This window comes from Culex pipiens, chromosome 3 (genome assembly GCF_016801865.2).
Source record: "Culex pipiens pallens isolate TS chromosome 3, TS_CPP_V2, whole genome shotgun sequence".
Taxonomy (NCBI): Eukaryota; Metazoa; Arthropoda; class Insecta; order Diptera; family Culicidae; genus Culex; species Culex pipiens.
This window is the reverse complement of record NC_068939.1, coordinates 65,531,170-65,555,775: the sequence shown is the minus strand read 5'-3', so window position 1 is coordinate 65,555,775 and position 24,606 is coordinate 65,531,170. Positions and strand designations below refer to the sequence as shown.

At 38.9% G+C, this 24,606-nt stretch overlaps 7 protein-coding genes across 7 annotated transcripts in view; 3 read left to right on the top strand and 4 right to left on the bottom strand.

Moving 5' to 3' along the window:
• The window catches only part of LOC120421624 (uncharacterized), a 97,357-nt gene that overhangs the window by 5,856 nt on the left and 66,895 nt on the right, over positions 1-24,606 (bottom strand). The gene's annotated exons all lie outside the window — the stretch shown is intronic.
• Positions 9,779-10,415, top strand: LOC120421642 (cuticle protein 19-like). Its single transcript, XM_039584873.2, has 2 exons — positions 9,779-9,868; positions 9,931-10,415. Exons 1-2 carry the CDS (start codon positions 9,860-9,862, stop codon positions 10,234-10,236), a joined length of 315 nt encoding a protein of 104 aa, XP_039440807.1. The 5' UTR covers positions 9,779-9,859; the 3' UTR covers positions 10,237-10,415.
• On the bottom strand, positions 10,548-11,682 carry LOC128093270 (cuticle protein 19-like). The gene is made up of 2 exons (XM_052709439.1): positions 11,653-11,682; positions 10,548-11,593 (listed from the first exon to the last, which is right to left on the bottom strand). The coding sequence occupies exons 1-2, from the start codon at positions 11,659-11,661 to the stop codon at positions 11,288-11,290; spliced, it is 315 nt and encodes a 104-aa protein (XP_052565399.1). The 5' UTR covers positions 11,662-11,682; the 3' UTR covers positions 10,548-11,287.
• LOC120421645 (cuticle protein 19-like) lies at positions 11,852-13,166 on the top strand. Its single transcript, XM_039584878.2, has 2 exons — positions 11,852-12,155; positions 12,215-13,166. Exons 1-2 carry the CDS (start codon positions 12,147-12,149, stop codon positions 12,518-12,520), a joined length of 315 nt encoding a protein of 104 aa, XP_039440812.1. The 5' UTR covers positions 11,852-12,146; the 3' UTR covers positions 12,521-13,166.
• LOC120421649 (cuticle protein 19-like) lies at positions 14,923-15,296 on the bottom strand. Its single transcript, XM_039584882.1, has 2 exons — positions 15,288-15,296; positions 14,923-15,228 (listed from the first exon to the last, which is right to left on the bottom strand). The coding sequence occupies exons 1-2, from the start codon at positions 15,294-15,296 to the stop codon at positions 14,923-14,925; spliced, it is 315 nt and encodes a 104-aa protein (XP_039440816.1).
• On the top strand, positions 15,737-16,125 carry LOC120421651 (cuticle protein 19-like). Its single transcript, XM_039584884.1, has 2 exons — positions 15,737-15,760; positions 15,820-16,125. The coding sequence occupies exons 1-2, from the start codon at positions 15,752-15,754 to the stop codon at positions 16,123-16,125; spliced, it is 315 nt and encodes a 104-aa protein (XP_039440818.1). The 5' UTR covers positions 15,737-15,751.
• LOC120421638 (cuticle protein 19-like) lies at positions 17,062-17,464 on the bottom strand. The gene is made up of 2 exons (XM_039584869.2): positions 17,456-17,464; positions 17,062-17,394 (listed from the first exon to the last, which is right to left on the bottom strand). Exons 1-2 carry the CDS (start codon positions 17,462-17,464, stop codon positions 17,062-17,064), a joined length of 342 nt encoding a protein of 113 aa, XP_039440803.1.

Here is a 24,606-nt window from a genome sequence, read left to right as displayed (position 1 = left end):
GTCTTGGACCTGTGCATGGCAGCGAAATTGGTAGTTGAGCCAACAACTCTATTGAAAATTAATTAACTTATTGCCGCTAATAAACCAATCGTATGACAAGGTGACACCTTCACAGTTTACTGAATGCATTTTGGTTCTCCTTAAGAGTGCATATGGGTTGTCAAGATTTAAGAAACGATGCAATGCATTTTGCATGCATGCAAACAAAATTATGTGAAACCAAGAAATGAACAGTATAAAAACTGAATGAAAGCTTGGTAAGTCATCAGTCTTCAAGTATCACTTCAACCAATCGTTTCCAAACCATTAAACCTAAAGATCTAAAATGTTCAAAGTAAACTATTTTAAACCAAAATTGTGTTTGACCTCTAACCTTCACAACGTTTTCAACAGGTCATCGCCCTGGTTGCCTGTCTGGCCGTCGCCGTCCTGGCCTACGAGGACTTCCACAGCCATCCGAGCTACAAGTACGAGTACGGAGTGAAGGACTCGCACACCCATGACCACAAGAGCCAGTGGGAGTCCCGTGAGGGTGACCACGTTAAGGGACAGTACACCGTGGATGAGGCCGATGGAACCCACCGTGTGGTGGACTACAGCTCGGACCACAAGACCGGATTCCAGCCCCATGTCCAGCGAGTTGGTCATGCCCATCATCCCCATGGCGAGAGCTACTCCAACATTAAGCAGCATTATTAAAAAGACATTTTTGGAAATAAATTTGCTGGCCATTTAAATTTTATCACTCCCAGAAGTAAAAATTCAATATAAAGAAACTCCCAAAATCCAAAAACCTTAAAGTTAGCACCGTCAACCAATTATGTCACAAGCTGTTCCCACGCCCGCCACGACAAGACGACAATTGTCCGCGTGGTCCAGATGACATGTACTTTCGACGCCTGACGACCAGTCCATGTTCCATGTCACACTCGATCTCAGTCAACCCCGCGGCACGGCCAACCCAATCTGGCAGTGTGGTGAGTGATGTGATAACAGGCACGATCCGTCAGAGAGGTCATGGGGTGAAAATGGGTTCCATGTAGCGCACAAAATTGGTACTCTCTTCGATGCAATTAGCGAACATACGTCGAGCTTGTCGCACCGTGCGACGATCCTATAATTAAGTTAAGTTGGATCGCTTTTTTTGGGGCAATTTTTGGATCTCCGAGGAATATTACGAAATTTCCTGTCCCCAAAAAGTACCTCATTTTCTGTAATAAATAGCACTTGAGCTTTTCTGTCGTGAGGTGAAATTTCTTGTGGATTTTTATTTCCTCCTTTTAGTGGAGCGAAGTTCCATGTCGTCTCGAAAGAATGGAGGAATGATGTGGTCGAATTGATTTAAACATTATAGCATTAACGAAATTGGTGCGGTCGAACTGCACAATTAAGTGGGCAGGGCACAGTGTCAACTTATTGCCGACGAAAATTAAGCGGGTAATTTCAGTTAATGACTTTTGAGCAGGGGGTTTTATCGTATCAAGTTATGTTTTGTTTTTGCTTTAAGTGATACTGTTGAGCTTTTTTAAAACCATCATATTAATTTGCCCCTAAATTCGCATTTGTTTGGCAGGTTATGCACTCGCTTCTTACTCCACACAGAAAAAATAATGTAAATTTGGAAGCTGTAATTTTGGAAGGTTGAATATTACCTCTTTTATGATGTAATTTTACCTCAATTTAAACTGAAAAAGTGACATTACATCAGAAAAGTGGTAAAATTATTTCCAGATGTAATATTACCATGATTTTTTTTTCTGTGCATCCAATTTGCTGATTTTCTCAATTTCATCAACTTATTATGTAACACTTGCTTGGTTGCTTGGTCACTTCCTATTCCTCGATTTCAGTTGGAAACGCTTTTCAAAGTGCTGATATGCCAACATTAGAAGTTCGATGGATTTAGATGATCTTTTTTCTAATTCCCCGGGCAGACGGTAATAACAAAATTCATGCAATTTCAATAACAAATTCTGTTAAAATAACAAAAAGTGTTATGGATTCTTCTTGAAAAAATCATTTTTGCATAAGAGTTGGATAACAGTTTATGTTATCATAACAAAATTTGTTATTGGTCTGATATTGATTGAAAGCAAACACAACTTGGGAATAACATTTTTTGTTATGGAAGAATAACTCCAACTGTTATTGGGATGATCGGATTAGTTGTTAAAATAACAAAAAATAATAACAAAGATTTATTCGAAGAATAACTAAAAATGTTATAAGTTTGTTATTACAATAACATTCCAATAACAAAAAAATCATAACAGCGAATAACAAAACTTGTTATAAATAACAAAAAATGTTATTGGCCTAGTATTTTCAAATATCAAAAAATGTTATTCCAAAGTTATTACCGTCTGCTCCGGTCGGTTTAACCCTTTCAGCTCTGATGGGTCAAATATAAAAATTTCCAACGCTAGCCTTAAATGTTTGTATGGTCATAAGAGTTATTTTCTCACCATTGAATAAGTTTTTTTTTGGATTCAGGCCTGAAAGGATGAAAAAGCTAAAATCAAAAACTAAATTAATTGACAAGAAATTATGACAAACATGCAATGGATAATTTTTTGTTTATTTTTTTCCTGCAGTCTTAAGTTTCTTCGGCAAGGATATTGGTTGTGATAGGGATTAAAATTATTTAAATAAAATTGGGAAAAAAATACGCAAAATTGTCACTGAAATTTTAGTTTTCAAAATACTTTTATGTAAAATTAAAAATAAGAGATATGAAAAGAAAGCATATTTTGCGCAAGAAATAAGTAGTGCAAAATTGGTAATCAAGCTTGAAGATTTTGAAAATACATATGAATTGCCTAATGAAATTTTCAATTTAATTGATTTTGATAAAGTCTATCGTTTTCAAGTAAAATGCAATTTTAGGTTGAATTATTATTAAATATAAGATTTTTTGCTATTTAAAAATAATTTACAAACGACAGCACCTGTAATAAGAAAATATTTATCAAAGGCTGAGACATTTTTTCTATAATTTTCTATTTTGGGCATTGATGTACTATAAGTATACAATCGTTAATGAGCTATTCGAAAAAGGTGTCACAGAAACTTTTTTTTATATAAAATGGTATGCTTTTATTTACAATTTTTTCCGATTCTTCGGCTCCATTTCAAAATAATCTCAAGTTTTTTCGAGTGTTTTGGCTGTAGTGGCAAAATAAAAGAAGAAACTCCCCAATGTCATTACATATGGGTCATTCCAGGTCAACTGAGTGCACTTTTGGACTCGACCTTCACCGATTTGGACCCAACTTGGAGGGAACGTTTATATATCAATAGTTAACAGAAATCCAAAGTTTGGTAATGATCCGTCTATTGTTGGCACTGCCCTCTTTTTTGAGGATTTTCTAAAAAAAAAATTTATTTTAATGATAACTTCGCAACTCTTTGAGCAACAGACTTCCTAGAGGTTGCATTTTGTAGAAAATTGTCCAAGAAATTTGATAATAATAACATTTTAAGCCTTAAATGCCCACTTATATTCTATTTTAACGTTTTAAATATTAAAATTCAGTTTTGACCAATTCCTTACCATCCTTTCATTACCATCGTGTTTCCCGGAAAATTATACATAATAATCAATGTAGACCTCTAACTAAAATGACCTATTGGCGAGATATAGCGATTTTACTGAAAAAAATTGATTTTGCGCAGCATGTATGTATGTACTTTTCAACAAAAAAGAATGAATCCCACTTAGTTCGGTTATAAGCGAGAAACTTATTTCCGATTTATATTCATATCACAGTGCAGCGCAAAATCAAGCTTTTTCAGTAAAATCGCTGTATCTCACCAATAGTTCATTTTAGTTTGAGGTCTACATTGATTATTATGTAAAATTGTCTGGGGAACACGATGATAATAAAATATAACAAATAAAAATATAAGGAATTGGTCAAAACTGAATTTTGATAGTTAAACGTTAAAACATAATATAAGTTGGCATTAAAAGGTTGAAATTTTTTTTATCGAATTTCTTGGCCAATTTTCTATAAAATGCAACCTGGGTAATTCTCTACCAACTCACACGAAATCGGGAAAAGTTGCCCCGACCCCACTTCGATTTGCGTGAAACTTTGTCTTAAGGGGTAACTTTTGTCCCTGATCACGAATCCGAGGTCCGTGTTTTGATATCTCGTGACGGAGGGGCGGTACGACCCCTTCCATTTATTAACATGCGAAAAAAGAGGTGTTTTTCATTAATTTGCAGCCAGAAACGGTGATGAGATAGAAATTTGGTGTCAAAGGGACTTTTATGTAAAATTAAACGCCCGATTTGATGGCGTACTCAGAATTCCGAAAAAACGTATTTTTCATCGAAAAAACACTAAAAAAGTTTTAAAATTTGTCCCATTTTCCGTTACTCGACTGTAAAAAATTTTGGAACATGTCATTTTAAGGAAAATTTAATGTTCTTTTTGAATCTACATTGACCCAGAAGGGTCATTTTTTTATTTATAACAAAATTTATCATTTTACAATTACGTGTTTTTTCTAACTTTGCAGGGTTATTTTTTAGAGTGTAACAATGTTCTACAAAGTTGTAGAGCAGACAATTACAAAAATTTTGATGTAAAAACATAATGGGTTTGCTTATAAACATCACGAGTTATCGCGATTTAATTTTTAAAACTTTTTTAGTGTTTTTTCGATGAAAAATACGTTTTTTTTCGGAATTCTGAGTACGCCATCAAATCGGGCGTCTAATTTTACATAAAAGTCCCTTTGACACCAAATTTCTATCTCATCACCGTTTCAGGCTGCAAATTATTGAAAAACACCTCTTTTTTCGCATGTTCAAAAATGGAAGGGGTCGTACCGCCCCTCGGTCACGAGATATCAAAAAATGGACCTCGGATTCGTGATCAGGGACAAAAGTTACCCCTTAGGACAAAGTTTCACGCAAATCGAAGAGGGGTCGGGGCAACTGCTGTGTGAGTTGGCGGAGAATTACCCACCTATAGAAAGTTTTTTTTCTCAAATAGTTGCAAAGTTATGATTAAAAGAAAAAAAAAAAGTTTTTTTGGAAATTCGTCAAAAAAGAGGGCGGTGCTAAAAATAGAGGGTTGGTCAAATCAGCACAAAACTTGGGCTTTCTGTTAACTATCAATAGATGAACGTTCCCTCCAAGTATGGTCCAAATCGGAGAAGGTCGAGTCCAAAAGTGTACTCAGTTGACCTGGAATGTCCCATATACCAAAAGATGCGCAAGGATCTGGCCTGAACGCCAACGATGTTGAAAATAAACGCTTCAGTAGCCAAAATGCCTCAAAAAGCGACATTTTTGAAAAAATCTTTTTTTTACGGGTTAAACCCTATTTAAAATTCAAATGCAAAGCACCGGCTTCTATTACGCCCAATCAAGCTCATATTTTGGATTTGGGCTCAATACGCCCACCGGAACAAACCCTTGAATGCCCGCCAAAAAGTCATTTTTGTTACACCCTAATAAAAAGCACATTGAAAATTGAAAAGAGTGACATTTTGGTGTAGCTTCTAGCTAAGAATCGCACATGTTATAGTTTTATAAAGCTTGGTGCTGAGTTTGCCAAACATTCCAAATTACATGCATAAACTCAATTTCCAGACAGAATATAACTTATTTAAAAGCTCCAAAAACGGCACCTGCTTATTCATGCGGTGGCCACTTTCGGATGTGTGACTGCAAAAACCGCAAAAACGACGCCGGCAAGGTCGTGCTGCACGCTAATGAACTCCAAGCAGGTGGAAACGAGTGAGCGCGCGCTTGGACCACTTCTAATGGACGCAGAATTTCCCAATTGGGTGGGTGCACGAAAAACTGCGCCAGGGGCGTGGAAAAGATCAATCGCCAAGGAGAATCGTCCGAAATGAAAATTGTGCTTGGGTATAAAAGTTCTGAGTTCCGTTGGAACTGGCATCAGTCTTCTAGCAGCTTTTCAAAGATTAACCAACAAATCTACACAGGAGATTCAAGATGTTCAAGGTAGGATATCAACAATTTAAAGAAAAAGAAAACATGTTTTTAATCATATTTGTTAAATGACAGATCACCGCCCTGATTGTGTGCCTGGCCGTCGCTGCCCTGGCCTACGAAGATAGCCATCCGAGCTACAAGTTCGAGTACGGAGTCAAGGATGGACACACCCATGACCACAAGAGTGCCTGGGAACACCGTGATGGTGACCACGTCACTGGACAGTACACCCTGGATGAGGCCGATGGAACCCACCGCGTGGTGGACTACAGCTCGGACCACAAGACCGGATTCCAGCCCCATGTTCAGCGAGTGGGTCATGCCCATCATCCCCATGGCGAGAGCTACTCCAACATTAAGCAGCACTACTAAACGGATGTTGGTTGATTGAACTAACAAATCAACACGACTGAAATTAAATGTTAATAAATGTGCCTTATAACGCAAATATTTTGCTGTTTAGCATTTTTCTGATACATTCCCGTGTTTTATAAATGTTCCATTTAGCTGAGAAAAACGGATGAAGTTTTATAGGCAGTATTACAGTTATTTTTTCAGAAGCTCCACTTGCTTTAAAACCAGACTGAACCACCAAATTATATGTCATGAAAATGACAATTATTCCAATATGAGTAGCATTAAATTGGGTGCTGTTTTAGTACTTTATTTTTTAAAGTTGGTTTTAGTCAGGGAGATTTTAGTTAAATTTATTAGATTATAAATTGCCAAATCAAACTAACTTCTTTCGCTTATAAAATTTGTTTTGCCTGTTGTTTTTTTATGTTATGGAGGAAAAAATGAAGCAAAATGGTATTTTTGAGATTCAGGAAAGTTGCATTGAATTGAAAAAAATTGTGCCGGTATTTGACAAGTTAAAAATAGCTGTATCGATTCCGTTTTTGCTACCTGTTCAATTTAACTACTGATCCACTTTAATTTAATTGATATTCAGTTTTTTTTAAGTCAGCAAGAAGAAAGTTTGAACGTACCTATAAAGAGATTTATGATTCGCCTAAACACTCTTCTCTGAAAATAGCGTGCCAACACGCTTTTTCAACAGCTTAAAATAAACACAAGCATATCGTGTTTTGAGTGCAGTATAAATGTTCTGTTATTAATTGAATTAAACACCAGTTAGCTAACAGCTCTCAAAGCGTCTGGCCGAAAAGACCACAGGAGGTCCAAGAAGCTGAAGGCAGGTCACCTGTGTATATGGAGAAAGTTGACTATTGTTTGCATTACGTACACTACTTTTTTTTGCCCAAACAAAAAAGTGTGTTTCTTCGATCATTATTCGCAATATTTTTCCAAAAATCCATCTCATTCAATGTTTTTTAACCTTTCGGTCGCGTTTTTTGAGGCCTCTCTTACAAACGGTCTTACAAACAGTGCACAAAGTACACTAGCGCGACTGCCGAAAAGTTAATGGTTCGATATTGTGACTCCTGCAATTGTCCAAAATTATTTAAAGACATGAATTTATTTTTGTGAGTTTAAACTAACCTCAAAAATCATACATTCGCTGATGATTTTTTCAGTGGAGAAACCTATCATCAAGTTAATGTATTCAAACTTCTAGAAAAAATTCTTCAGAAAAAAATACAATCACTTTATATTTGTACATCGATTCCCCCTACGTAAACATCAAGATTCGAAAAATTGTCTGGTCGATCCCAAAACTGGTTCCTTGGCTGGAAATATTAGACCTGCATTTATTTTATCATTGGGTGCGTTGGGGTGATTAAAAAATGCCATTTTGACCATTTTCGCAAAAAGAAAGTTGAGCTTAAAAAAAGTTGTTTGGAGTTTCAAAAATCTCGCCTTATCTTTGAAAGGGTTGTTTGAAAACTTGAACGAAAAGATAGGAAACTTTTCCTCGTAAAAAAGTACTTTTCAGCATTTATTTGATCACCTGCATTGAAAATAAAACTTTTCGATACTGTTCTGGAGATTAACACTTTCATCATCATCTTGATAGAAAATGAAATTCAAGTGGGAAAACAAAACATTCACTGAAAAATACAATTCAAAGCGGTTTTCCACAATCAAAAAAAAAATATATATGTTGAACTAAACTTGTTGCAAAACTTGATTTTTCAGCACTCGTCGTTTTTATTCAACTTGGTTAACTTGGTAGAATAAATGACACGTACACCCAAAGTTAAAGGCCGAGGGAATTGTCCTCCCGAAAAGAAACGTGAGGAAAGTACTAGGGGAACAGCATCTAATTCCAGCGTGCCTCTAATGTTGGCAGTAAAGACCTCTCGCGTGTTCATTCGTTCATTGAAACAGCTCATCCTATAGAGGAGAAAATCGTGACGTCAGAAATGAACTCAAATCACTCAAAAGTTCATTTTGTGAGTGACTTTAACATTTTGGCCTAGTTTGACAGCTACCTCGTTCCCAGGTTTTCTGTGGGAGAGAAAAGGAGGCGAATACTTTATGAAACTCATACCTGTCAAAATTCCTAGCCTCAAATTTTTTTCGCGAGTTGCTTTTCTCCTCTATTGAGTGGCTTATATGGACAAATGACCGCCACTTAGTGACCGTACCTTGGTGGCCCATACGGCAAAGGCACGGTTCAAAAAACCGAAGGTTTTGTGTTCGAGTTTCAGTACCGGTACTTTTTTATTTGATAGATGAACATTTTTGGAAAATGAACCCATGAGTAAAGTACTCTCGGTAACTTCGGGATTTATCCTCTCCGTCCGCACACAGTACCATTTTACTACCAAACCGTGCTCTTTTTCCTCTCGTATGCCGATACCTAGTTCTGGGTGTAGTACACGTGCTGAAAAAAACGTCATGATGCAACAAGTTCCATTAACTACTAATTCGGATTCTATAATGTCTGAATTCAAAGTTTTTAGAGCAATCAGAAAAATTTATTCTTTTCGCGTAAATATCCTCAAATGCATCACAGAAGTTCAATGGCCATTCTTAGTAGTGTTGCTTGATGTTGGAGTAGCTCTCGCCATGGGGATGATGGGCATGACCCACTCGCTGGACATGGGGCTGGAATCCGGTCTTGTGGTCCGAGCTGTAGTCCACAACACGGTGGGTTCCATCGGCCTCATCCACGGTGTACTGTCCTTTAACGTGGTCTCCATCCCGGGACTCCCACTGGCTCTTGTGGTCGTGGGTATGCGAGTCCTTGACTCCGTACTCGTACTTGTAGCTTGGATGGCTATCCTCATAGGCCAGGGCAGCAACGGCCAGGCACACAATAAGGGCGGTAATCTGTCAATTTGAGAAATCGTGGTTTGAAACATGCTTCCCCATTTAAATTTTCGGTATCCTACCTTGAACATCTTGCACTTGCTGAAATAGTTTCTAGAACTGAATAGTTGAAAAGCTGGGACTGAACTGATGTTTTGTTCAACCTACCTCAAGAAATTTATAGCTCACCGTTGGGTTTGGCAAAATTTCTCCAAATTTTTGCATGTCCATTTTTGCCAATGTCTAATAAGCCACTTTGAACAAGTGCAGTTGCCACTGACCTTGGCCACCACTTAGACGTTGAACCAAAAGGTGGCGCTTTTCTGCACGTTTGGTGGGTGTAACTCAACGCCACCCGGCTTATTACGAACCGGCAATAGGAGAATTGAACGAAATTTTCACGGTTAGCTTCCACCAGCAGAGGCAGTGAAACCAACCGTTCTGTGCGAAAGGAAAAGAGACAAATTTTGTGGTGTGCAAAATTTTACGTATTGCAAAACATGTGGAAAAATTGATTTGAATTGCTCTGTAAAGAACTGCACATGCCATTTTTTAAAGTATCAAGCTGTTGAGTTTAAATTGAAGTGGTTGTCAAGAGAGAAAATATCAGTCTTCATTTAGAACTCAAGCAGATCAGTTCCCAAATCTAACAGTACATCCAAAATGTTCAAGGTAATCAAAACTGTGGTTACTAAAATTTAGAAGATTTCTAATCTCTTTAACGTTTTCAACAGGTCATCGCCCTGGTTGCCTGTCTGGCCGTCGCCGTCCTGGCCTACGAGGACTACAACAGCCATCCGAGCTACAAGTACGAGTACGGAGTAAAGGACTCGCACACCCATGACCACAAGAGCCAGTGGGAGTCCCGTGAGGGAGACCACGTTAAGGGACAGTACACCGTGGATGAGGCCGATGGAACCCACCGCGTTGTGGACTACAGCTCGGACCACAAGACCGGATTCCAGCCCCATGTCCAGCGAGTTGGTCATGCCCATCATCCTCATGGCGAGAGCTACTCCAACATCAAGCAGCACTACTAGACGGATAACGATAAAACAACCAAATTGCCATTGAATAAAAATAACTTTTGCAAGCAAACTACGTTTTTCTTTTTTCTTATTATTTTCAAATATAACTATAAAGTTAGTCCCAGATAACGAACAAAACATTAAAGTTATAAAAATGAGAACAATCTACTCTCAAAAAAAATTTCAATAGCAAAACGGATTTACCTTCTTAAAAATATAATGATCAAAATTTACTTCGCTAGATTGTTACATTTAATGAAAAAAAAAAATAAGGTTAGAATTTTGGCAAGGCAAATTAATTTTACAAATGATTAAATATTGAAATGGAAATTCCAAAAAGCACTATCGCAATGAAATGGGAACTTGCATTCGGGTTCGCATTTTGCTCCAAAGTTGGTTACCTTTTGCAGACAAAGTTTGCTAAAAAGCCCAAAATGTGAGACTCTTGGGTGATAATAAAAAAATAGATTAGGAATACAATAATCTTAACCAAAGAATTATAAAGAGTAATCAATGACCGAAAATAAAAATTGACCATGCTAATCTATTCTCTTGTAAGAAAATTCATCAAAAATGATTTGAAAAATAAACTAAATTGACAAAATCAATTTTAAGATTTTTGAACTAAATGATTTGGAAATAAAAAATAAATGTGAATCTCGAGGGAATTGACTAAAATGTAGTTGGCTCATTGATATTTTAAAAGTCACGTTAATCATATAAACACAACATTGATGTTTCAAAGAAAAATTATCAAAAATATCATACCTCTTAATCCACAACATTCAAATTTCGTCAATGAAAAAAAAATCGTTCTCCAAAATTCAAATAATGCACATATTTCATTATAATTAATTAACAGTAAGTATAAATTCTTAACGATTACAAAGGAATAACAACTGATTGTAGATTTAATCATAAGAAAATGCATAGGTGTCACCCACAGTTGCTACTCTGTTATTGACCAGGACCTTCAGAAGTTACATCCATGAGTCGAATAAAAACTGATTGTAGATTTGAAGATAAATATGATACTTTTATTTGGATATAATATATGGTACTTTTAGTAATGCTGCTTGATGTTAGAGTAACTCTCGCCATGGGGATGATGAGCATGACCCACTCGTTGGACATGGGGCTGGAATCCGGTCTTGTGGTCCGAGCTGTAGTCCACAACACGGTGGGTTCCATCGGCCTCATCCACGGTGTACTGTCCCTTAACGTGATCACCCTCACGGGACTCCCACTGACTCTTGTGGTCATGGGTGTGCGAGTCCTTAACTCCGTACTCGTACTTGTAGCTCGGATGGCTGTGGAAGTCCTCGTAGGCCAGGACGGCGACGGCCAGACAGGCAACCAGGGCGATGACCTATCAAATTTAATATGAAGGTTGGAGTTTGTACAATTCAAGACATTTAATTAACATACCTTAAACATTGTGGATCTATAGATTGATTGAAACGATTGGTAGAATCGATACTTGAGGACTGATACTTGTCATATAAATCATCTAGCTTTTATACTGTTTTTTCTCGACTTCACCAACCATGTTCTGTGAAACTGCATGTATGCAAAATGCATTGCATGGTTTCTAACTGCTTAACTTCTCATAATATTATGTACTTTTTGGAGTACCAAAATGCATGCAGTAAATTGTGAAGGTGTCACCTTGTCAAACGATTAGTTTATTGGCAGCAATAAGTTAATTAATTTTCAATAGAGTTGTTGGCCCAACTACCAATTCCACTGCCATGCACCTGAGAGCATGCTCTGGTCCAAGACACGAACAGAGTGGAAAGCAAACTCAGAGTCGGAAAATCGGAAAGCTAACGGTATAAAAAACTGAGAACCATTTTCAACCACCATCAGTCAACTCACGTCATTCTTACAGAACAAACCAATCCCAAAACAAGTGATCCAAAATGTTCAAGGTAAGTTATTCAAAACTTAAAATATGTTTGACATCTAACCTTCATAACGTTTTCAACAGGTCATCGCCCTGGTTGCCTGTCTGGCCGTCGCCGTCCTGGCCTACGAGGACTTCAACAGCCATCCGAGCTACAAGTACGAGTACGGAGTTAAGGACTCGCACACCCACGACCACAAGAGCCAGTGGGAGTCCCGTGAGGGAGACCACGTTAAGGGACAGTACACCGTGGATGAGGCCGATGGAACCCACCGCGTTGTGGACTACAGCTCGGACCACAAGACCGGATTCCAGCCCCATGTCCAGCGAGTGGGTCATGCCCATCATCCCCATGGCGAGAGCTACTCCAACATCAAGCAGCATTATTGAGAAGTTTTAGTTCAAGAGAAAACATGCCATTGAATAAAACTTTTGTAAAATACAAACATATTCTTATTTTTATTATTTTCTCCTGTTTTTGTGACTTATTTCAATAAATTTAGATATAATAATAAAATACTTTCTCGTATCGTCTCTTCCATTTGCTGAAAAAAAAATAGTTTTTTTACTCAATTTCGGAAAATTTATGGGAGTCAATACATAAAAATATTTAATATCGTTAAATGCACTATATTGATGCACTATGAATATTAAATCAAAATTTTAGTTTTTGGGTTCTCCTTGGCAAATTTATTTTAATTAAATCGCAATTTTCTAATTATTTCTTTTTTAAACTTAAGTTAGCCTATTTTTTGAAGAAGTTATTCGGGAGGTTATTCAATGATTCTGTGCCAATCGTAGAACTAGCCAATTTTTGGAGGTTCATTTGGACTCCCAGTAGGACCAAAAAAATATAATACTGATTAGGTCTTTTTTGTTGGTCTTAATGGTCTATCCTCTTTTTTGCCACCGCCTATTTGACGATTTTCTTTATGTTTTTTTCTGTTACTCATAATTATGCAACTATAAAATATAGGCTTTTGTCATGTTCATTTAACAAAAAAATTGTTTGATTTGAAGAAGAAAAATTCCACCCATAAATATCACCCAAATTATTTTTTTACACTTTTATTTTGAAATTATGGATTAGAAAAAATTTAAGTTGCACTGTGCAAAACAAAGCACAAGGAAACATACGTTAAATTATACTACATTCACATCATGATGGAACACTTTAAGATGCAGATAAGATCATTGCAAATAAACTTTGAAAATAAAAATGAAAAATATGAGAAAAACTGAGAGAGCCAAAAAAATAATGTTCGAGAAAAAAAAATTAATTAAATCCACCCATGTGGTTGGAACCTTCCTCACCAATAACCAACAGTAGCTGTTATGATGGAATTTTACAAAAATTTCATCTATTTTTTAGATCCGGAATACAAAAGTACATAAATATCACTTAAGTGGTCATACCTCGAGACAGTGTTGCCAGATCATCAATGTTTTGGACTCGTTGGAAATGTCTTTTGATAACCTAACCAACGATGGGTCGGATGATGGACCCGGACATAGTTTACATACATTTAAATGAGATCCAGCTTCAAAAAAGTACATAAATGTCACTTAAGTGACCATATCTCGATGCAGGGTTGCCAGATCTTCAATGTCTTGAACTCGTTGGAATGGTTTTTTGATAACCTAACTAACGATGGGTGGGATGATGGATCCAGACATAGTTTACATACATTTAAATGAGATCCAGCTTCAAAAAAGTAAATAAATGTCACTTAAGTGACCATATCTCGATACAGGGTTGCCAGATCTTCAATGTTTGGATCTCGTTGGAATGGTTTTTTGATAACCTAACTAACGATGGGTGGGATGATGGATCCGGACATAGTTTACATACATTTAAGTGAGATCCGGCTTCCAAAAAGTACATCAATATCACTTAAGTGGGCATATCTCGAGACAGGGTTGCCAGATATTCAATGTTTTGAACTCGTTGGAAAGGTCTTTTGATAATCTAACCAACGATGGGTCGGATGATGGACCCGGACATAGTTTACATACATTGAAATGAGATCCAGCTTCAAAAAAGTACATAAATGTCACTTAAGTGACCATATCTCGATGCAGGGTTGCCGGATCTTCAATGTTTTGAACTCTTTGGAATGGTTTTTTGATAACCTAACTAACGATGGGTGGGATGATGGATCCAGACATAGTTTACATACATTTAAGTGAGATCCGGCTTCCAAAAAGTACATCAATATCACTTAAGTGGGCATATCTCGAGACAGGGTTGCCAGATCTTCAATATTTTGAACTCGTTGGAAAGGTATTTTGATAATCTAACCAACGATGGGTCGGATGATGGACCCGGACATAGTTTACATACATTTATGTGAGATCCGGATATGTGTGAAAACACATTTTTATATATAACTTTTGAACTACTTATCGAAACTTCAATCTGTATAAAACTCGATCTATGGGACCCTAAACCAAGTCGAATGCAACAAATTCGGGCCAAATCGGTTCAGCAAGTGCCGAGAAACATGAGCTAGTTTGTTGGTCACATACATACATACACACACACATACACACAGACATTTGTTCAGTTTTCGATTCTGAGTCGATATGTATACATGAAGGTGGGTCTACGACGTTTTTATACAAAGTTCGTTTTTAGAGCAGAATAATAGCCTTACCTCAGTGAGGAAGGCAAAACAACCTATATTCTAAAAGATTAATACAAAAAATTAAAATTTTTTATAAAATAAGAATAGGCTTGTATTCCACAAAAAAATTATTCAATGGCATGATTTCTCTTGAACTAAAGCTTCTCAATAGTGCTGCTTAATGTTGGAGTAGCTCTCGCCATGGGGATGATGAGCATGACCCACTCGTTGGACATGGGGCTGGAATCCGGTCTTGTGGTCCGAGCTGTAGTCCACAACACGGTGGGTTCCATCGGCCTCATCCAGGGTGTACTGTCCCTTAACGTGGTCTCCATCCCGGGACTCCCACTGGCTCTTGTGGTCGTGGGTGTGCGAGTCCTTAACTCCGTACTCGTACTTGTAGCTCGGATGGCTGTTGAAGTCCTCGTAGGCCAGAACGGCGACGGCCAGACAGGCAACCAGGGCGATGACCTGTTGAAAACGTTATGAAGGTCAAGGGTTACACATATTTTTGGTTATGAGTAACTTACCTTGAACATTTTGGATCACTTGTTTTGGGATTGGTTTGTTCTGTAAGAATGACGTGAGTTGACTGATGGTGGTTGAAAATGGTTCTCAGTTTTTTATACCGTTAGCTTTCCGATTTTCCAACTCAGAGTTTGCTTTTCACTCTGTTCGTGTCTTGGACCAGTGCATGCTCTCAGGTCCACGGCAGTGGAATTGGTAGTTGGGCCAACAACTCTATTGAAAATTAATTAACTTATTGCTGCTAATAAACTAATCGTATGACAAGGTGACCCCAATTACTGCATGCATTTATTTTTTTCCTAAAAAGTTCATATGGGCTATTTAACCAACCAAAGTGCATGCAGATTCATAGAACGAAATTTAGAGAAATCAAGTGAACAGTATATAAACCATACAATCGTTTTCACCAAGTATCAGTTCTGAATCGTCGCTTTAACCAATCGTTTCAATCAATCTTAAAACCAAAATGTTCAAAGTAAATAAATCAAAATCACAATTGTTTATGACCATTAACCCTCATATCAAACTCAACAGATCATCGCCTTGGTTGCCTGTCTGGCCGTCACCGTCCTGGCCTACGAGGACTTCAACAGCCATCCGAGCTACAAGTACGAGTACGGAGTTAAGGACTCGCACACTCACGACCACAAGAGCCAGTGGGAGTCCCGTGAGGGAGACCACGTTAAGGGGCAGTACACCGTGGATGAGGCGGACGGAACCCATCGCGTTGTGGACTACAGCTCGGACCACAAGACCGGATTCCAGCCCCATGTCCAGCGAGTTGGTCATGCTCATCATCCCCATGGCGAGAGCTACTCCAACATCAAGCAGCACTACTAAACGAATACTTTTATGAAAATAAAATGAGTTTAAATTATTCTTATGTAATTTGTGTTTTTATGCGCATACATTTAAATTTTATGTAAATCTGTTAAGAGTATGTTAAAGTATACATTCTTCAATACTTGTTAAACTGGGTGATTTCGACAGAATTTTTAAAGCTTTTGAGCTTAACATTATTGGGTGTTTAAGTGTATTGATATATTTGGTATAACAAAAATATAAGCCGATTCATATTTCTGTCTTAGTCACCTAATGGAACACTTAATGTGTTGTTTTCACACAGAACAAATATTTAAATTACCTGAATATTCTTTCATTAATTTTTAAAAACGTTTCCTCATCCAGCATAACGTGGTTTGGTGCTTTCCTAACATTAATTTAGTAATTTTTTGTAAAGTAGAAATGCCCGTCCTACAAATGTTCTGAAAATTTAACTTCATATCAAGTTTTTTTTTTTTTTTTTTTTCAAAAAACCATAACGCCATTGATATGTACATAGGATTTTTTTAAAAAAAGACACTTAAGTGATTATACTATTTGAAATCTTTGTCGGATAACCTATCGTTTAAATGCATTACAAAAATATTTGAAATTACTTTTTAAAAATATATAATATCAAGTGAAAATCATCCTTTTAACAACATTCAAAGCCTTAAATAACATTGATTTTTAGCAAAACTTTTAAAGTGCTTCACTTCATAATTTTCAGTTGGCACTTATGAAATCCCAAGACCAAAACGACCACAATTGCATCAGGAAGTGCTGATATAGTAAAGGGTAAAGTATAGTGATCAAAAATAAGTATATTTTGAAAATAACACTAGTTCACTATCCAGAAATAAAAATTGAATAAATTTATAACTCAACTTGATGGAATGAAAAAAAAATCAAAACAAAATTTAGTTAAAATTGCCTTATTTATTGTCTCTTCACTCAGTAGTGCTGCTTAATGTTGGAGTAGCTCTCGCCATGAGGATGATGGGCATGACCCACTCGCTGGACATGGGGCTGGAATCCGGTCTTGTGGTCCGAGCTGTAGTCCACAACGCGGTGGGTTCCATCGGCCTCATCCAGGGTGTACTGTCCCTTAACGTGGTCTCCCTCACGGGACTCCCACTGGCTCTTGTGGTCATGGGTGTGCGAGTCCTTAACTCCGTACTCGTACTTGTAGCTTGGATGGCTGTGGTGATAATCTTCATGGCCGTGATCTCCTCCGTAGTACTGGGCAGAGGCAACAACGGCCAGACAGGCAACCAGGGCGATGATCTAAGTATTTGTATGGGATTATGAGTAAATTGATTACAGGATCTAACAACTTCAACTCTACCTTGAACATCTTGGATCTCCTGTTAAACGAATTGAACTGTTTGATTTGAGTATAGAATGCAAACTGTAACTGATGTGGAAAACAATAGCGTTTATATATCAAATAATTTCGCTCATTTTTCGACCACTCTCTTCCAAAAAATAATGCTCATTGCAAACCAAATGCAATGCAACCACCAAACGGTTGAAACCTGTCACTCATGTTGCAGCCATATTATGTGGTTGATCCGAGTTGATTTAGACATTCCTCCAATTAATTGCGCTGCGTGTCAACGATTCTTTTGCGATTTTTATTTGATTTGAGTGACGGTTCGTTACGGTCAGTTTATTTACTAAAGTGAGTTAGGTGAAAATTTATTAATTTTCCTTCTGCGCTTTCCTCACATGTGAGCTAAGACAAACGGTACATAAGAAGGAAAACTGAAACGATAGAGTAACGAAGCCCAATAAACTATAAAATGGTTTAGCTGGTGAACAATTGGCATCAGTTCACCAACAACCATCTAATTGAAACATTCATTAGGAATACAGGAGATCCAAGATGTTCAAGGTAATGTACTATCAGCTGGATTAAAGCAAACTTCTTAAACAGTTCTTTTACTCAACAGATCATCGCTCTGGTTGCCTGTCTGGCCGTTGTTGCCTCTGCTCAGTACTACGGAGGAGAGCAAGGTCATGAAGATTACCACCACAGCCATCCGAGCTACAAGTACGAGTACGGAGTTAAGGACTCGCACACCCACGACCACAAAAGCCAGTGGGAGTCCCGTGAGGGAGATCACGTTAAGGGACAGTACACCCTGGATGAGGCCGATGGAACCCACCGTGTTGTGGACTACAGCTCGGACCACAAGACCGGATTCCAGCCCCATGTCCAGCGAGTGGGTCATGCCCATCATCCCCATGGCGAGAGCTACTCCAACATTAAGCAGCACTACTAGAATCGTTGACTTGTTGTAAATAAAATCGATTATTAAACTCAACTCTCGTTTTATTCTTATAAATAAATAAGGGTCATTCCATCTCAACTGATAACACTTTTGGACTCGAGCTTCACCGATTTAGACCCAACTTGGAGGGAACGTTCATGTATCGATAGTTAACAGAAATCCCAAGTTTGGTGCTGATCTGACCATCCCTCTATTTTTGGCACCGCCCTCTATTTTGACGATATTCCAAAGATTTTTTTTTATCTTTTAATCATAACTTTGCAAATACTTGAGCAAAAGACTTTCTACAGGTTGCATTTTATGAAAAATTGTCCAAGGAATTCGATGAAAATAAAATTTTAACCCATAAATGCCCACTAATATTAGTTTTTAATGGTTTAAGTATCAAAAATCAGTTTTTACCAATTACTTATATTTTTATTTGTTTTATTTTTTCTTCATCGTTTTTCCCGGACAATTTTACATAATAATCAATAAAGACCTCAAACTAAAATGAACTATTGGCGAGATACAGCGATTTTACTGAAAAAGTATGATTTTGCGCAGCACTTGGAAGTACATGGTGTACTTTTCGACAAAAAGGGATGAATCCCGCATAGTTCGGTTGTTATATGTGAGAAACTTATTTCGGATTTGAATTCATTGGACAGAGTGCAGCGCAAAATCAAGGTTTTTCAGTAAAATTGCTGTATCTCACCAATAGTTCATTTTAGTTTGAGGTCTATATTTAATATCATGTAAAATTATCCGTAGAACACGATGGTGATAAAATAAAACAAATAAAAAATGAGGAATTGGACAAAACTGAACTTTAATACTTAAAACGTTAAAATACAATATTAGTAAGTATTTAAGGGTTAAAATTTTACTTTTATCAAATTACTTGGACAATTTTCTATAAAATGCAACCTGTAGAAAGTCTTTTGCTCAAATAGTTGCAAAGTTACGATTAAAAGAAAAAAAAGTTTTTTAGAAAATCGTCAAAAAAGGGAGGTGCCAAAAACAGAGGGATGGTCCAATCTGGACCAAATTTGGGATATCTGTTAATTACACTACTCGACAAAACAAAACTTGTGTCAAGGGATTGACGATATCTCATCGGTTCCTCAGAGAAAAGGCATCCCCGAATCCGATGCAATCGACAGAATTTGATTTTATGTCCACGCGGACTGACGAGAAGCTGGTAAATTTTTTAACATAAAAAAATCGAACAATTTAAAAAAAACTTGCGTCTCCTCCCAACTATATGAGCCATCTACAAAAATATGGAGGCGCCTGGTGCATAGCCATTTCCTTTAAGCACAACGGAAACAACCAATACAAATGTATAAAAAAGTTGTCAAGTTCGGGGGGTCCACAGCTAGCATTTTTTGTACGATTATAAAAATAAATATTAAAAGTTTAAAATTAAAATATTTGAAAAACATTTTTTTTAAATATATTTGTTTACTAAAATTTTATGTTACTCAAAGGTCTATAGGTACTTCGGGATGTCCATGGTAATCCAAGGACTCCCTAGAGTTAAGATCTATGAGTCTACCGCCGTAACAAGCAAGAGGTCGTCGGATTTTGACCCCGGATTATGTGCGTATAGCATCAGTGGATATGGTAGACTACTATATGAATGTAATGGGATGTCCATGGTCATCCAAGGACTCCCTGGAGTTAAGATCTATGAGTCTACCGCCGTAACAAGCAAGAGGTCGTCGGATTTTGACCCCGGATCATGTGCGTATAGCATCAGTGGATATGGTAGACTACTATATGAATGTAATGGGATGTACATGGTCATCCAAGGACTCCCTGGAGTTAAGATCTACGAGTCTACCGCCGTAACAAGCAAGAGGTCGTCGGATTTTGACCCCGGATCATGTGCGTATAGCACCAGTGGATATGGTAGACTACTATATGAATGTAATGGGATGTACATGGTCATCCAAGGACTCCCTGGAGTTAAGATCTATGAGTCTACCGCCGTAACAAGCAAGAGGTCGTCGGATTTTGACCCCGGATCATGTGCGTATAGCACCAGTGGATATGGTAGACTACTATATGAATGTAATGGGATGTACATGGTCATCCAAGGACTCCCTGGAGTTAAGATCTACGAGTGTACCGCCGTAACAAGCAAGAGGTCGTCGGATTTTGACCCCGGATCATGTGCGTATAGCATCAGTGGATATGGTAGACTACTATATGAATGTAATGGGATGTACAAGGTCATCCAAGGACTCCCTGGAGTTAAGATCTATGAGTCTACCGCCGTAACAAGCAAGAGGTCGTCGGATTTTGACCCCGGGTCATGTGCGTATAGCATCAGTGGATATGGTAGACTACTATATGAATGTAATGGGATGTACATGGTCATCCAAGGACTCCCTGGAGTTAAGATCTATGAGTCTACTGCCGTAACAAGCAAGAGGTCGTCGGATTTTGACCCCGGATCATGTGCGTATAGCATCAGTGGATATGGTAGACTACTATATGAATGTAATGGGATGTACATGGTCATCCAAGGACTCCCTGGAGTTAAGATCTACGAGTCTACCGCCGTAACAAGCAAGAGGTCGTCGGATTTTGACCCCGGAACATGTGAGTATAGCATCAGTGGATATGGTAGACTACTATATGAATGTAATGGGATGTCCATGGTCATCCAAGGACTCCCTGGAGTTAAGATCTATGAGTCTACCGCCGTAACAAGCAAGAGGTCGTCGGATTTTGACCCCGGTCATGTGCGTATAGCATCAGTGGATATGGTAGACTACTATATGAATGTAATGGGATGTACAAGGTCATCCAAGGACTCCCTGGAGTTAAGATCTACAAGTCTACTGCCGTAACAAGCAAGAGGTCGTCGGATTTTGACCCCGGATCATGTGAGTATAGCATCAGTGGATATGGTAGACTACTATATGAATGTAATGGGATGTACATGGTCATCCAAGGACTCCCTGGAGTTAAGATCTACGAGTCTACCGCCGTAACAAGCAAGAGGTCGTCGGATTTTGACCCCGGATCATGTGCGTATAGCATCAGTGGATATGGTAGACTACTATATGAATGTAATGGGATGTCCATGGTCATCCAAGGACTCCCTGGAGTTAAGATCTATGAGTCTACCGCCGTAACAAGCAAGAGGTCGTCGGATTTTGACCCCGGATCATGTGCGTATAGCATCAGTGGATATGGTAGACTACTATATGAATGTAATGGGATGTACAAGGTCATCCAAGGACTCCCTGGAGTTAAGATCTACGAGTCTACCGCCGTAACAAGCAAGAGGTCGTCGGATTTTGACCCCGGATCATGTGCGTATAGCACCAGTGGATATGGTAGACTACTATATGAATGTAATGGGATGTACATGGTCATCCAAGGACTCCCTGGAGTTAAGATCTACGAGTGTACCGCCGTAACAAGCAAGAGGTCGTCGGATTTTGACCCCGGATCATGTGCGTATAGCATCAGTGGATATGGTAGACTACTATATGAATGTAATGGGATGTACAAGGTCATCCAAGGACTCCCTGGAGTTAAGATCTATGAGTCTACCGCCGTAACAAGCAAGAGGTCGTCGGATTTTGACCCCGGGTCATGTGCGTATAGCATCAGTGGATATGGTAGACTACTATATGAATGTAATGGGATGTACATGGTCATCCAAGGACTCCCTGGAGTTAAGATCTATGAGTCTACTGCCGTAACAAGCAAGAGGTCGTCGGATTTTGACCCCGGATCATGTGCGTATAGCATCAGTGGATATGGTAGACTACTATATGAATGTAATGGGATGTACAAGGTCATCCAAGGACTCCCTGGAGTTAAGATCTATGAGTCTACCGCCGTAACAAGCAAGAGGTCGTCGGATTTTGACCCCGGGTCATGTGCGTATAGCATCAGTGGATATGGTAGACTACTATATGAATGTAATGGGATGTACATGGTCATCCAAGGACTCCCTGGAGTTAAGATCTATGAGTCTACTGCCGTAACAAGCAAGAGGTCGTCGGATTTTGACCCCGGATCATGTGCGTATAGCATCAGTGGATATGGTAGACTACTATATGAATGTAATGGGATGTACATGGTCATCCAAGGACTCCCTGGAGTTAAGATCTACGAGTCTACCGCCGTAACAAGCAAGAGGTCGTCGGATTTTGACCCCGGAACATGTGAGTATAGCATCAGTGGATATGGTAGACTACTATATGAATGTAATGGGATGTCCATGGTCATCCAAGGACTCCCTGGAGTTAAGATCTATGAGTCTACCGCCGTAACAAGCAAGAGGTCGTCGGATTTTGACCCCGGTCATGTGCGTATAGCATCAGTGGATATGGTAGACTACTATATGAATGTAATGGGATGTACAAGGTCATCCAAGGACTCCCTGGAGTTAAGATCTACAAGTCTACTGCCGTAACAAGCAAGAGGTCGTCGGATTTTGACCCCGGATCATGTGAGTATAGCATCAGTGGATATGGTAGACTACTATATGAATGTAATGGGATGTACATGGTCATCCAAGGACTCCCTGGAGTTAAGATCTATGAGTCTACCGCCGTAACAAGCAAGAGGTCGTCGGATTTTGACCCCGGATTATGTGCGTATAGCATCAGTGGATATGGTAGACTACTATATGAATGTAATGGGATGTACATGGTCATCCAAGGACTCCCTGGAGTTAAGATCTACAATCGATGTAAAGTTATCGAAATATTTAAGTTTGAACGATGAACAAAAGTCCTTGCTTACCACTTTAGCCAAACGGCGACCTCTTTTTTGTTACGGCGGTAAACTCGTAGATCTTAACTCCAGGGAGCCCAACACATTTATATAGTAGTCTACCATATCCACTGATGCTATACGCACATGATCCGGGGTCAAAAGCCGATGACCTCTTGTTTGTTACGGCGGTAGACTCGTAGATCTTAACTCCAGGGAGTCCTTGGATGACCATGGACATCCCATTACATTCATATAGTAGTCTACCATATCCACTGGTGCTATACGCACATGATCCGGGGTCAAAATCCGACGACCTCTTGCTTGTTACGGCGGTAGACTCATAGATCTTAACTCCAGGGAGTCCTTGGATGACCATGTACATCCCATTACATTCATATAGTAGTCTACCATATCCACTGATGCTATACGCACATGATCCGGGGTCAAAATCCGACGACCTCTTGCTTGTTACGGCGGTAGACTCGTAGATCTTAACTCCAGGGAGTCCTTGGATGACCATGTACATCCCATTACATTCATATAGTAGTCTACCATATCCACTGATGCTATACGCACATGATCCGGGGTCAAAATCCGACGACCTCTTGCTTGTTACGGCGGTAGACTCATAGATCTTAACTCCAGGGAGTCCTTGGATGACCATGGACATCCCATTACATTCATATAGTAGTCTACCATATCCACTGATGCTATACTCACATAATCCGGGGTCAAAATCCGACGACCTCTTGCTTGTTACGGCGGTAGACTCGTAGATCTTAACTCCAGGGAGTCCTTGGATGACCATGTACATCCCATTACATTCATATAGTAGTCTACCATATCCACTGATGCTATACTCACATGATCCGGGGTCAAAATCCGACGACCTCTTGCTTGTTACGGCAGTAGACTCGTAGATCTTAACTCCAGGGAGTCCTTGGATGACCATGTACATCCCATTACATTCATATAGTAGTCTACCATATCCACTGGTGCTATACGCACATGACCCGGGGTCAAAATCCGACGACCTCTTGCTTGTTACGGCGGTAGACTCATAGATCTTAACTCCAGGGAGTCCTTGGATGACCTTGTACATCCCATTACATTCATATAGTAGTCTACCATATCCACTGATGCTATACGCACATGATCCGGGGTCAAAATCCGACGACCTCTTGCTTGTTACGGCGGTAGACTCGTAGATCTTAACTCCAGGGAGTCCTTGGATGACCATGTACATCCCATTACATTCATATAGTAGTCTACCATATCCACTGATGCTATACTCACATGATCCGGGGTCAAAATCCGACGACCTCTTGCTTGTTACGGCAGTAGACTCGTAGATCTTAACTCCAGGGAGTCCTTGGATGACCATGTACATCCCATTACATTCATATAGTAGTCTACCATATCCACTGGTGCTATACGCACATGACCCGGGGTCAAAATCCGACGACCTCTT